The 15883-nt window shown below is 39.8% G+C and overlaps 1 protein-coding gene across 1 annotated transcript in view; it reads right to left on the reverse strand.

Moving 5' to 3' along the window:
- Positions 1-1969: 1969 nt before the first annotated feature.
- The window catches only part of Ttc39b (tetratricopeptide repeat domain 39B), a gene marked incomplete at its 5' end in the record, with an annotated part of 87339 nt that continues 73425 nt past the window's right edge, over positions 1970-15883 (reverse strand). Inside the window, 3 exon segments of the mRNA XM_005388704.2 lie at positions 1970-9076; positions 12136-12252; positions 14616-14733. Coding sequence (XP_005388761.2) covers positions 8986-9076; positions 12136-12252; positions 14616-14733 — 326 coding nt within the window.

Genomic DNA, 15883 nt, shown 5'->3' on the forward strand with positions numbered 1-15883 from the left:
CAACAAGATATCATTTCACATTCACAAGAATGGTTAAAATACTGACACTGCCTATTATTGATGAGGACACAGAGAAAGAGGAATTCTCATGCCAAGCCAGTAAGAATGTGCAATGGGATAGCCCATTAAAGACAGGTAGTTTCCTAAATAAAAAATGCTCACACGGGACCCAGAAATTCCACTTCTGATTAGCTGGACAGAAAAAGCAAAAACTTTGTCCTAAGACTTCCATGTGAATGTTCCTAACGATGTTATTCATGAAAGCCAAAACAGAGAAACAACACAAATACCCATCAAATTATTCATAACCATGTCACACACTCATACAACAGAATCCAACTCAAAGCTTTAGAAAAATGAACTATGAATATGTCAGTTTTAGATGAATCTCAAAAATATGCTCAGTGAAAGAACCCAGAAACAAAAGGCTATGTACACAATTCCACTTACATAAATTTTGTATTATAGGCAAAACTCCACGAACAGGTCTGTTAGCCTGGGGCATGGAACCAGGATGAGGACTGAAAGCAGATGAACAGGAAAGGACTTCTAGCGGAACAAAAGCATGAAGTGTGTACAGTGGTGATGGCAGCACAAAACTATGTAGCTATTAAATGTAGACCTACATATTTAAAAGGAGTGTATTCTAAAGTATTTAAACTATACCACAATAAAGGTTTTTGTGTTAAGCCAGGTCCAATGCCTCCTTTGCCACTGCAATGTGCTCCATTCCAGACGGTGGATGTTCCCGTGGCCTCCGTGATCCACAAGTGTTCCCTAGCTGAAGTAAAATGCACCTGCACTACAGCAAGGGCGAGATATCAACCATTGCTGTCTTAAGCCACTAAGACTTGGGTTTGTCAGTTACCACAGCCTCCCCTAGTGCAACCCTGCTTCCAAAGGTAGGATTAATGCAGTATTAATTTTAGACAGGTAAGCTGCTACCAGAGCAATGTGTCAGACATACGTGTGATTCCTCACTGGCCCGGAATAGAGATGGGGCATAACAGACAAGTAAGCCTCTGCTACTGTGAACCGCTAGCGGAAGTTCATCTGCCAAAGACAGACCACAGATGTACCAAGAGAGGCAGAGAAGACATGTCCTCTTGGTCTCAGAAGACTTCCCACTACGTATTGAGAGTCTTCTGGGACTCTCCCACTTTCTTGCACCCTGACTCCTCAAGATGCTCTTCAGCTATCTAGAAAATGCCCCATAAATCTTTGTTTAAAAAAGTTCAACTTGAGTATTTCTGACCCCTGAAAGTTGTAACTAATGTACAGACAGGTCCATCAAGCTCTCTATGCCAAAGAACAAGGAAAAGATGAGAAGGAAAGAAGGGATCTGGGCCAAATGGGGATGTGTCAAAGGCTGTGTTCACCGCACCCACCACTTCTTCCTGTGCCCACAGCCCAACTGTCTGTCTCTTCCTCTTCTGTCACTGGGTGGATCGGAGTGACTGAATTCTAGCCACGGGAACTGGCTTCTGGACTGCAGACCACAACTCAGTGGTTTAGACAAGCCCACTGCAGTTCTTGCATACCTTTTCTTCCAATCACCCTTAGAGCTGAGTGATGTACGAATGTCCCCATTTTACAGAGGGGTTAGGCAAAGCTCAGAGCAGTAAGTGAGGATATGCTATGACCCAGCCCACTAGCCTTAAACAGAGATCTCCTGGTTCCCAGAGACTAGTATGTTCTTTACACACTGAATGGTGAAGATTCTTCTGGCTGGACATACTGGTAGCTAATTGATATAGATTTTAAAATGATGAATGAGAAGGCACTACCTCCCTTCTGACAGATGTGCAATCCCATTTATCTCTTCATGCTCAGATCTCAGCCAAGAACACAGCACGAAGAAGACTCTTCATAATTTTTGGCTAAGTTGAGGCAGGAAGTCTTAGCAACAAACAAAAACTCAAGTGTATACCACATGACAAAAACCAGCAAAAAAGATGTTGCACACAGCTTTTCCATGATTCCACCAAATGTCATTTATTTAAATAAAAACTCAATTGGAGTTGTAGGTAAACTGTAGCCATATGAAAATACAGAAACCGGAAAACAATTCTGGCAACTTAAACACATATTTAACAATGCAAAGTATTCTGTAATACTAGGGAATGAAATATAAAACATGTTGACTTTCAAACTGGGATGATTTATTTGCACTCAAAATACAATTTCTAAGATGACATCTGTTTTCAAAAACATATAAATGATAAAAATAGGCTACAGGAATTGCTATATTCATGTTGAAAACTTAGATCTTACACAGCATGAACTTACAAATCATGGATAACATTAACACGAAGTCAGCAAGAAAATATTCATTGGAAAGACAATTTTTATATTAAAAATATCAGAAGTTCACAGCTTTCTTCTTTCTTCTTGATTTGTATTGATAAGATGCTTTTCTGCCTACAGTCTATTGCACTGTCTGGTACCATAACCGATGTCTATTTGATTGGCAGATGGATGTTACTAACACATTCATTTTACACGGAAATCACACATCTTCAATCTCTAAAAATATTTTTGCTCTGTGAAACTGTGACCACTGAGAATGAGACAGATAGAAGAGTAATCTCAAATGTGGTGAGGATGAGATGAGACACTGACAAATGTTATTAACAGAACATTGAACCATAAAGAACACTGAACCACAAAAGAACATTAAACCATAATGTACATACAGGTGGCCCTAATGACGCAACAGGAAACTTCAAGCTCAGAAAATACTGTGGCCTCCAACTTAATTTTGTTTTCTCTAAACAAAAGTAAAAGCAAATGTTATCAAACAACTTCAAAATCCTCCTACATGTCATGTTAACATTAGGGGCTTTGGGTGGCCACTTCACAAGACAGGTTTATTCCCTGTTTTGGAGGCAAAGCAAAATTTTCTAAAAGAACACCTACAAAATAAATTCGCTTTGGAAATAAATTTCAGTAATAAAATAATAATTCTCACTTATTAAATATATAGATCTGCCTTTATATACAATTTAGCAACTTGCATCAAAAATGTAACTGTTCTATGAATATTTGCAAACAGGTATTTTAAAACAATATACAAATGAGTCAGTTGGTATTTATTCAGACGTTTATACTATCAGTCGACAAGGGGGGAAAAATTAAATTACAGAATTTCTACAATATGAGAATGCAACATATCGTTGCGAATTAACTACTTTTTCTGAACAGCACGTATCAGTGAAATGCATGTGTTCTCTTTCTGCAAATCTTGGTTCACCAGAAGCAACGGTGCTGCTCTCCTAAACAATTAAATCTAAACAACAACCTAAGATTTAATATGTTCACCATAATCTCTCTTTGCACATAAAGTTTTTTTAAAGAAACTACGTATCATTCTATAGAAAGCAACTATCCACCATGAAGAATAAGTCACTTCAGGTAAAAAAGTAATGTTGAAAATTATTTAAAAATTACTCACTTTACTATCTTCCAAACTGTTAAGTGGACACTTGGTTCCATCAAAGATATGAATTAAAATGTATACTGGCCAAGGCAGAAAGTGTCCTACCTTCAAATTTCAAAATAATATAATTCCTTTTAAAATGAAATAGTAATTTTCTTTAATAGGTCCATTTATTCAATCTCTCTGGCTATTAGTTCTGTTACACTAAGACCAACTTCTTTTCTTTTTTCCCCAAATGATACTCAAAAGACTACCAATAATTAAAACCAATTGGCTAGAAAATGTTAAGTACCAATAAAGCAAAAGCTCACAGTAGGATGTGCTCGAAACTCCTAAATCCATCATTGAAGTTACCAATGTTTTACGAACCCTTGGAATAGCATACAAGGTGTATTATATGTTGACATCTGACCATTTTACATAACGTTTGGTATTAGTGTACCTTGATTTTTCTCACTAAATATGCAATTTATGGGCATTCTTTTTTAGTTAAATATAGCATGGCACCTGCTTTGATCTGTATACACCAAGTCCAGTCACACTGCTACTAGGTTGAACACTCAGCACGGCTACCCAGCAAACAGGAGGGAACAGGGCTTAACCTTCATCAGAAGCTAAGTCCATACATCCTTCTAGATGGCAAACCTTTTAGAGCTTCAGTGATAACAAACAGCCAGCTGCAGCCCACGTGCCAGGCACAGGTTCGCCATCACTGGTTTAGGCTAAGACCCGCTTAGTCATCTCAACATGCTTACTAGTTATAACCTCATCTCTTTCCGTGGTGAGGAAGTTTTATAAACAGACTGGAATGAACCCATCCATTCCTTCTTCAGAAGGTCTCACTGTTAAGACCACAGAGAACCATTCAACACAGAAGGTATTTTCCCTGACGACAAAGTCTGATGTGCCCTTTTCGTTACATTCCAAAGTAACTAAATTTAACAGTTGGAAGACAAAACTTCCAACAAGGGAAGCAGGAACAGGGTTTACAACGAGCAATGTAACACTTCAAAAGAGAGAAACTCATTGCACAGGGCAAGGGAGAACCAGCCAGAGAAAAGCCTGCGTTCCTGAGAGAACAGGATAAAACAGTGTCTACTTAATACCAGTAAATGTCTTGTATACATTTATAAATGGATCAACAGATGTATCTAATCAAGGTAAGTCTAAAAAGATTACAGTATGTCTTCATTATATTCATGCATATCACTTAGATATCACACACAGTTTAAAATAATATGAAGCAGCAAAAGGCATAAAATATATAACTTGGAATAAATCATCTGCCACATTCTCTAAATAGATAACTTGTGTCTAAAAGCCATTAAACAGTAACATTGGGTTAACTGAGAGATTCGATATTGAAACATTGATATAAAGGGGCCAAAAAGGCTTTACTAAGGTTTCAGAATACTATTTTAGAAGTTTTTGTTTTAATCAATGAACTCTAACAGTTCAAAGGTGAATCACTCTTCTATAATCCTAACAGCTGTAGTTTGTGAAAAAGCAAGCAATGTCTGGAAAATCAGATTAAACAGCAATCATCCAAGTAAGGGCTTTTAGAGCAGTATTCGAGGAGTTTAGTGAGGGAGGCGGAGGGGAAGACCAATGCTTACACATGCCGGTGAGCGCGATCACCCGCAGAATAAACACGATGGCATCAAAATTTAAGGGCACTTAAACAGAAAAGGTAAACTTTACAGACAGATATCAGAAACTCAACTGATGATGCAGCTGTGGTCACTGAGTGGTCACGGCAGACACCGGGGCAACACCAGGACGGACCAGGGTCCTGGAGGCCTCGTAGCACATGCCAAGGAAGGCCCCCCGACACTCGGCATCACACGTGTCCCTAACCATTCTAAGGCCACATGCGGCACGTGGCTACTGCACTGGACAGAACAGGTCGGAAAGAGAACCAATGCTATTTGGAATCTTGAAAAGGACAAGGTAATTTCCTAAGATCCATGCCAGGCCTGATGAATCACAAAATCATTTCAACTAAGTGTATTTGAATTTAAGATTTACAAACAGTACAACTAGGAAAAAAAACAGAAATAGCAAAAAAATAAATCAATGGAGAATTAGAGTAATATCAGAATGTCTTCCAACTGTCACAAAGACCTGCTTTTAATTACTATTTTTATTGCCCACGGTGGAAGTGCCCTGCTATTCACCAGTATCAATAGCGTCCCTGTACAGGAATGGGTGAGAAGTAGAATCATAGTGAGTTTTAGTAGTACACACCACTTGTGCCTGACACACAGAACTTCAAAAGAAGCAACGTTCATTTTTGTCTGAAAGGGCATTTTCTTCTTTGTACGTCACCCCCACTGATTCGAAGCCCTTATCAAAGAATCACAGAGGGAGCTCCAATTCAACTAGTCCACGCCCAGGCAGGAAGAACGATCACACAGCTCCGCTAAGCCCACCCCCTCCCACGGAGTTGGCTGACTTCTGGATAGGACCAATGATTGAAACTCTTCCTTGCCACCAATGAGCCTGGAACTCACCTCCCTACAGCTTCTACCCACTTGCTCATCTCTGCCCCTTGCAATGTTTGCTTTTTTTTCAGGGCTGGGGATCAACTCAGGGGCCATGTGCAGCAAGTGCCCCACCCTGGAGCCGAACCCCTGCCCACGTCTCTGCCCTCCGAAGAGAGAGATAATCAATAAACTATGTTTCCTATAAAACTTGGGGCCTTCTTATATCCAGACATAAAAAAAAACAAAAATGCACGGCAAGAGCTGATGTAGTGCTGGGTGAGGGCCCGTCTCAAAATAAAATTTAAGAAGGGCTGGGGATTCACGGAATGGTCGAGTACTTTCTGGCCTAGTACGCTCAAGGTCCTGGGTTCAGTCCTCAGCACTGGCAAGAAAAAGCCGATGTGCCTTTCTTCTACTGTCAAGGGAAAACCAGCAGGCCCTCCTTGTCACCAACACATGAAGCACAGCCTCCACTGAAATTTACAAAGCACTAATCAGAACACTGACGCTCCATTTTAAAAAAATTAAGGCAGTTATACCAGGAACTGCACAAACTGCCAGACACCCGGAAACCCAGTCCACCACATCCGCCCCAGAGAGATTAGGTAAAACGCTGTCACCTCGCTGCTCATTCCTCACAGAACCACAAGAATCACCAACTAGGTCTCAAAATGCAGTAGTAGCTGGTGTCACAAGAAACTGGTGCCAGCACAGTCCCTTGAACACAACAACAAACATAAATATTCACAGCATAAATGCTAATACAGTACTTAGAAATCCCCTGGACAGATTACCCACAATGCCAGGAAACTATAAAAATAGGAAGTAACAATAAAAACACAGTAAGAAAAATTTTAGTTATACAGATGAATTTCTTTTTTTTTTTTTTGATAATACAGCTAAAATCAAGTCGCTAAGCATCAAGTCATTTAGCTTTAAATGGTTTCATTTTATATGAGCATTTTTTTTACTATCCACTCCAACTTACTGCTTCTCAGAAAAATAATATGTGTATATAATATGGACATTTCTGCCTTAAAAAATAAAACTACCAAAGCTCTTCTAAATAATTTATAAACTTTTTCCAAAGTTACACACAAAATAATTATTGAACATATTTCCCACTACTAATTACATATAATGACACTCAATTTATTTCCTCTTCTGTCTGTGCCCGAAGTTATGTAATCTATATAACAGCACGTGTTGAGATCTGCCCTGACACCATCTGAAGGGGTGGTACCCTGCCTCCACTTGTACTAACACCTTCCACAGGAAATACTTCTTCAGTGTTGGCCAAGAATCAGTACCTTAAGGAAAACAACAAAGTCACTGATGGGCACAGCAAGGGGCAAATTCATAATCTGGGCTATTGTCAGTGCCAAATACACAAATAAATGTAAAAGTTCTTCAGTTTCTACACTTCTTTCATTTAAAGGAAGAGACCACAGATTCAGCCAATCATTTCACGTTCCTACTGGAATCCACGCATGAAAACCGCAATTATTACAATATTACTCATGCTCTGCAGCTACTCTGTTTACCAAAAGCCACCATACATCATTTCATGGAGCCCTCCTGACCACCAAGTGTCACCTTGCTATCCCCACCAAGAAAACTGAGCCCCAAAAGGGAAGTCGCTTGTTCCACATCGTGGAGTTCTTAACCAGCAGAGATGGCTCCCGACTCCTAGCAGCAGTGTGGGGGCTCTTTCTGTGAGAATGGAGAGGGCTCCCACACATGAGACTGTGCTCATCCTCAACACAGAAGCAGAAATAGGACAAAACCCAACTCCTGAACCGTTTCCCCCCATTCCAGAGGCAGTCTGGTCCTTAGCTGCAACACACACACAGAAACAGGTGGAGGGAATGGTGGTGACTGAAAAAACATAACACGTTCTCAGTGGGAATGGCTTGGATTAAACATTCAACACTGTCTGCTGAAAATAAACACCTAATGTACAAACCCACAGTCACAAAACTGAAAGAGACCTTGCAAGTCACCTGTTCTTTTTCCATTCCACAGATAAGGAAAACACAGTGAAGCGGAAGGAGAAGGGACTTCCTAAGGGTCACCCCATTAGCTGTCCACTGGCAGTAGAGCCAGGGCTGTCCAGAGCCAATGCTGCTTCCTGCTCCAGGCCCTGATTCTGTTTCCCAAATAAAGCAGAGTCCAAACATTACAAGGAACCACCACAATGCGAGAGAGATTAGAAAATGAGACCTCACCAACCCCATCAGTGTAAAAATTATCAATATTTTACAAATCATTTAAAGCAGCAGAAACTTATTTTGCTTCCTATAAGAAAAATAATCACTGTATATATTTTCAGGTTTATCACTACAGTTGAGGATAATCTCTAAATTATGACTTTTCTTCCCTTTAAATATACAGGGTTTTTTAAATTTTGCTATTATAATAGATTTAAATACATTCAAAAATAACAGTCAAAAGTATCATCACTTTTAACTAACATGAACAGTAAAAACTCAGTCATTTAGTATTTCATCATCTTTGACAAACACAGGTCACTTTAACCTGTGAAACACAGTACCCCGACCCGGCTCACACCTTGTGCTGTCTCTCAGTGTCCAGGAGTTTGCTGTTATACGCTGAACGTGGCATTCTTTTCCTTCTGAGATTTAAGCAGAGGCAACAAAATACCTCTGAAGTTTAACTGACCAACAAATCTAAAAATGGCTCAACCTAAACCATTTGCTACTTAAACAATATTAATTTCCACATAAAAAAATAAATAATCTAATTAGACTCCATTGTACCTGTGGGTCTTTTAAAAGACTTCTTCCCTCCCTAATTAAAAATTAACAAGAAATTCATTTTGGAGAGGCAAATATAAGAATTTTCTAGATATTACTGAATGTCATTCCATAAGAAAAAAAATTTATACAGACTAACAATAAATCAGATGATAGAAAATATTGACAATTAAAACTGGTGTTGTGTCTCTTATTCGTAAGATCACTTTTCCATTTTAATACAAGGACTAATTTATAGTGCAGGCCAGTGCTACATGAGGGCAATTCCATCCTTCAATTTTGATCAATCTGAGGAGGGTTTTTTCCAGAGGTGAAGGGCCGCCTGGATCCTGAAGTGTAGTCTGGACTCCAAGGAGTAATCTTTGTAGTTGTTTCTGAAGAGAATAACAGTAAAATTGTACAGTCAAAATTTCTTTGTATACCAGGCCATCACCACCCTCCCCTTCCTCTTTCAGTCCCCTCAATCACTTTCCAACTTTAGCATGACTAACAGGGCATCTTAGTAATATACAAATTCTGCTTCCAAGTGGGGAGAGGAGACACCACTCCTGTATTTCCAAAAGCTTCCTGGTGGTGACTTAAAGGACGTACTTTAAGTAGAAACATTCTGTTTAGTTACCAGATCATTCACAAACACAGCAAGGTTATAAGGTAACCCTAACAAGCTTGGTGAAATATCTCAAACAGTTTAAGGTAGGCTCATACTAACGGTGACCATGATCCATCACTCAGAAAAGGAAGTAATACTTTGAAAGCCTCATGAAACCACAATAAAGACAGAAGGGTTATTTAGTGACTTCAAAATTCTCACATGTAAATATCAATGGTTTGGCCAACAATTATATAACAGAAGCGGGCTATAGAAACCCAAAAATCAGCCTAAAACTTGATTTTATGTCATTCATGTTGACCGCCCTTTTCTACAAGATTCAACAAAATGGAACAGCTTCGACTTTGATCTCCTGCTTTCATACTCTGCCTTGGCCAGGACATGCAGTTCACCTCTTCTTTGCCACAGCATTTATTTTTACAGTGTTTCATTTTACACAGATGTAAGGGCTATTTACTAGTAACTTTGATGACAGCACATGTATTATTCATAAACTAAGTTAAGATCTTACAAAGTTTCCTGAAAGGTGTAAACAACTATTTTCTTAGCCACCAATTTTGGCAACTTTGCAAAGCTCCTACTATGTAAGAGAAACTGCAGGAAACATTCTTCAAATTACTAGGGAGCATATTTTTGTATCATCAGTACTTTGTTGAGTCAGCAGTGGCTTTTGGTTGCTTTTTAATAGGAATAGTCTTTTTTTTTTCATTATAAAGTTACCTTATTGTGCACTTACAGCAATGAATGTGTCCAAAGAGTGAACATTTGGGACAACAGCGTTTAGGGTGATTTTCCAATGTCTACATTTGTTTTTTTTTTCTTTTTTTTTTTTTCCGGTACCAGGCAGGCGCTGTGCCGCTGAGCTAAATCCCCAGCCCCCTAATGTCTACATTTGAAGATATATTGATGCACCAGTTAAAATCTTAGTCATCCTCACTCTCAACAAATTTCCTCTGATTAACTCTAAGTGACCTGCTGTCATACCATTTATACATATATAAATATAATATATATTAATATTGTATATAATAATATAAATATTTTATATATATATATATAATTTTAAGGGCCAGGGATATAGATCAGTGGCACAAGCACCTGCCTGGCAAGTGCAAGGTCCTGAGTTCGATTCCCAGTACAAAAAAAAAGATACATAATTGTAGTAAGTCCTTCCTGGCTGTACCACGTCCCTGAAGCGTCTGCTGTATTCATTACTTGCTTTCTACAGCACACATGCTAAAAGCCTTCCCCACAGCAGCCGACGTGTCTCTTCTCACCTCACTTTGTCCAAGTCACCACAATTTTCCCACTGCTAACTACAGCAGCCCCTTCTACAGGTCTTCTGTTGCTTACCCTCCCGGTAGCTGCCATCGTAACTGATCTTTTTTTTCCAAACACTTGGTTTCCCCAGATGTCTTTCTAACTCTAATCTTATTAGTAAAATTTAATCTTCTTCATTTATTGATTACCTTCTACAATGACGGCGTATCCCAGGCACTGTGCTAGACCTTCACCTCTTGCTCATCAAGTGTGATGGCTTTAAATATCACTATCTTTGTGCTAGTAACTTTGGAATTTCTACACTGTTTTCATCCTACTACTACATCCCATGACTGTGTATCTGTCCACTCACCTCTTGACCTGGGTACCTAAGAGCCGCCTCAAAGTATCATTGTGCAAAGAGAAGAGTACTTCTTTCTCTCCCAAACCTGTTCTTCTAAATACTTCCCATCTCAGTGAAAATATCACTGTCAACCTAATGCTTCAAACCCACAATCCAGAGGTTTCCTAGCTGTGGTTTCTGCTAGGAATGCTCTCTACCCAGTTTTATGGTGACTTCTGATGACTGTCTCAAAGCTACTTTTAATTACGCAATTGTCAACTACAGTATCATCTTCTCAAGGAAACTTTCCAGAACCAATACAACCTAAAGTAGCATGTGGGTTTCCTTCTGTGAAGGGTATAAATTTCAACAGAACACATAGCAGCACTATTTTTCTACTTGATTCTTTAATTATTATCTTCTTCCAGCTAAGAGAGCAGAAATGTTGACTACTCACTTTACAGCTGCCTAACAGCCTTTAGAATCTAATATAATAGACATTCAGTGAATATTTGCTGAATTTGAAGACATGAACAACTAAGCTATTTATAACTTAGAATTATTATGGTGTTCTTTCTCCACTGCATGAAGTGCTCAAGGCAAACAGAACATGGAGTTTTTACCTCACCCAAGTAGGCCACGACCACAAGTCTAAGAGCCACTGTCTGCCAGAAATGACAAAACTACTTCAGATCTCCCACGGTCAACAGAAAGAAGAGAGTCGTGGAAAGATCAAAGAGCTTCATGTGACCGATGGCTCTTCCAGGAAGTGTGAGGCATGACTGATACAACTATATCAGTAAATTACAAACCAATGGCCAAATCTAAATGCACCCATTCACTTACATATTATTTTCCATGGCTACTTTTTACAACTGAGTAGTTGCAATGGAGACCTTACACTGCAAAGCCAAAACTACTGTTTGGCCATTTATGGTACAAGTTTGTCAGTTCCTGATACAAGAGAGATTAAGTTAGAAATCACTGATCCCTACAATAACATCCATAAATAGTCACAGGGTGAGGCATTACGAGGTTGAAAACAACACAATCACAGCAAAACCCATGAGCATAAATCACACTTAAATTAGAAAAAGTAATAAAATCATTACTTTTGCATGGACTGGTTAATTTTTAAGTGCCTACTGTCACTCTGTTTGTAGTGATACTGATATTCTTGACTCAGTATCAATCAAGGGAAGGCTGCCTTCATCACTTACCTTGCAGTTTCTAGGACCTTTATGGCTTTGTCAATTTCTCCTTGGCTTTTATACAAAAACGCCAGCTCAAACAGAGTGAATGGCACGAGGTAGTGGTCATACTTCAGCAGCTTTTCACTGAAAAAACAAATGGAAATCAATTAAATCTTAACAGAACAAAAACCCATACTGTTTTTCCAAAACTTATTTCTCATTCCTGAGAAAAGAAGCACAGCCTCAAGCCTATAATCAGAGAAAAGCCGCGGTTACAGAGTTATAAAACTTAATAAACTATGGCAATCAACAGTGCGCTTTTTGTTTTGTTTGGTTTGGTTTGGTTTGGTTTGGTTTGGTTTGGTTTGGTTTGGTTTGAGACAAGGTCTCATTATGTAGTTCAAACCAGCCTTGAACTCACTATAGAGCCCAGGCTGGCCTTGAACTCACAGCAATCCTCCTGCCTCAGCCTCCCAAGTGCTGGGATTACAGGCATACATCACCATGCTCAGCAACAGTATGCTTTTAATATAATAATCATTATTCTTTAATCTAAATCCAGCACAGATGATTGTTTCTTAAATACATGCAACCTTTCAATAACTACCTTCAAAACGATGAGATTGTGTTTCTGAACATAACAGGTATGTTCAGCCCATTTAAAAGCAAAACGGTTGCGTTTTTCTAAAGTTCAATTCCCTTTGGATTTTAACACCTTACAATGGCTCTGTTTTCAGCATCATCTGAAATGTTCAGCTACGAAACATCTAGAGACTCTGGAAAAATATGAGTAACCCCCTTTCACATGCACTGCTTAGCTCAGGGAACGTAAGAGAAGCCCTCAGGTGCCAAAAACAGAGCTCTAACTACAATAAACCAGGACTCTAGGTCCGTGGGATAAGGCTGAGTAACTCCTGGGACTGCTTCCATTTGAATCACGCAGAGCTTTGTGTCCTAACGTCCATGCAAGAGATGAGGCCGTGGGCAGGTAGTTGGGACTCAGCCCTCTATCTAAAGCTGGGACCTCAGAAGACCCACAGGCGCTACTCCAGAAGACAGGGCAGTGGTCTCTTTGGCCTGTACTTTTAGTGAGGGGAAAAAACAAACACACAAACAAATAAACAAAACACATTCCTTGGGAAATCAATAGCCAATAAGTCTGAAGTCACATGAATTTGCAATTCAAATTTACAATGCCCAAATGATCCAAAAGCCAATAAGCAATGAAATTCATATGAAAGCGGTCCTGGGATACAAAAGCCTTTAAGACACTTGGTAGAAATAAAAGTTACTTTTTGGAGACTCTTCCTCAGTATGCCTCCTAGGAATCTGAAGCTAAAACCTCACTGAGTTCACAATCTAAAATTACAGAACACATGAACAAGTAAGTCACTGATTTAATCAACATGAGGAACAATACAAATGGGTCACAACTATGACCACTCTTTTGATCCTTCCACAGATACCAATGAAAGGAGAACTGCATGCGTACTTCTGAACAAGTCTACTGAACACAGCGTATCACTTATTTGGGAAGAAGACGCTGCCTCCTTCTTCATGTACAAGCATCAGCCCTGTGATCCCACACATGCTGTCAGAGGAGGGCTCAGGGGCCAGGGATGGAGCGTGATACAGAAAGCAGGATGCCGACGGCAGTGGTCTTTTCAGCTTGCACAGGGTTTTCAAAAAATCTGCACCAAGATTTAAAAATCAGAAGATTTTACATAAAATCTAGCTTTCCAGCTTCTCATGAGAAGAAGCTTACTCAGGAAAGTATGGACGACAGTCACTGGGCCCACACTACCCTGAGGAGCTGTGGGTTAGGCCTGAGGCGTGCAGCGAGCACAGATCTCCCTACAGCACCCTCCACCCTCCTCCCACCAGCAGCCAGCCTCCCTTTCCCCATAAGACCACTTCTTGGCCTTAAGATGTCTGCATTTGTGACAAAGAGAAGAGGGCCAGGCATTTGACCCTTGCTTGATTCGACCCTACACTTAGTAAAGGAGTATGACATCATCGCTGCTATTGGGAGAAAAGGAAGTTACATGCAGAAGAATGCCTCTTGCTAAGAAAGAATCAGGTACGTGTCACGTTTCCTCAAGTCTGAAGCACAGTCTCTGGCACACAGTGGGTACTCAAATATCTGTTGAATAGCTGAATGGATTAAAAAAACCCTAAATGAATAAATCCAAAGAATACCAGTGGTTCAATATATCACTGCCACTTTGGATAGACACCTGTGAGCCAGGCCATAAATTTAGTTTTTGTGGGTCATCTTCAAACACCAAGTACTACAGAAATGCAAACACCATGCCTCATTCAGACTATTCTTCTGTTCATGAAGAATAAAGATCGCACTGCTGGATTCTCTCCGCGGTAACACCAAGTAAAGGTGCAATAGCGAAAAGCATTTGTTTTGTCACTCCAGCATATTCATTATGTTTGTCACTTTCTTGTGACAGTTCCTTGCGATTGCATTTAGCCTGACTGTGATTGTCTGCTCTTACCTTTCCACAACATGATTGAAACACAGCTCAGCTTGCAAGGGCCGCTGTAAGTTCTTGAGGCAGCACCCTTTAAGCAGCTTCACTATGCACTCGTCATCCGTAGAATAATCACTGAAGCCTTAAAACAAACAAGAACACAAAATGGAAAAAAAGGTTTTTCTCTTTCCTTTTTTTTCCCCGCCAGTACTGAAGATTGAGTCCAGGTCCTCACACATGCTAGGTAAATGCTCTACCACTGAGTTAGCTACACCCCCAGCCCAAAGACACTTTAAAAATCCTAATTAAGAAGAAAATTAACACCTACTCATGTCAGGGGGCTCATTTAAAGTAGGGAAAATATTTTTAGCATCTGTTATGCCTAAATAAAAGGAATGCTGAATTTACTATATTAGTACGCCATTGTATCAAGGAATCCACTTAAACTTTTTTTCAAGTGATCACATTCTGAGTTTTTTAACCTGAGCAATAACAACAGGGATTCTGAGCTCCAAATAAAGAGCTTTATTCATTCTATAAAAGGTAAAGCCAGGAGAAACAAGAAGCCTGCCTCCTCACGTTGTTCTGGCTTCTGACTGCGCTGGCTTCGATGCAGGAGAGAATAACACTTCCATATGGAGAAGCAGATGGCCTTATTCCCATTAACAATTCAGGAAGTAGAACACCCTCTCCAGATCATTATGTTTACAGCTTATCAATTCTCCCAGGTTATGTTCTTTTGGGGGGAAATTATCTCATAAAAGTCAACAGAACAGTTCTGAAACACGTGAAAGGCACGTAAAACCCCCACAAACTTCTACCTGCGTGTGGGTTTTAAAGTAAAAGACGTTCTTTTAGCATTTTTCCCTTTTAAAAATGGCTCTGCCTTCTACAGTTCAAGTCAAATACTACGTGTGACCTCTGACAAAGGTGATCACCCTACATCTACTACTTTTGAAGGTTTTTTCTCTCTCTTTTTTCGAGTCACATGCAACTAAGAAGTCATTCCAGGACAGATGCTAATTTACACAATGCAGGCCAAGACAACAGGGGGAGGGGCAGTAAAGGGTAGGAACTGAGACCCTCGGGAGCCCCGCAAATTGAAACTCCCCTGCTTCAGTACAACGCCCAAGGATCACCAGTGAGTGACACACACTGCTGTTTTAGTTGGTAAACTGCTTATCTCTGGAACTTGAACAAGGTTACATAGCTAACTCGTCAGTTTACTTCTGTATGGGGAAAACAGCTGAGAAGCTTCCCTACCAAGAACCAACAACACATCCTGTTCCTAT

Source organism: Chinchilla lanigera, unplaced genomic scaffold, assembly GCF_000276665.1.
Source record: "Chinchilla lanigera isolate Chin_1 unplaced genomic scaffold, ChiLan1.0 scaffold00033, whole genome shotgun sequence".
Taxonomy (NCBI): Eukaryota; Metazoa; Chordata; class Mammalia; order Rodentia; family Chinchillidae; genus Chinchilla; species Chinchilla lanigera.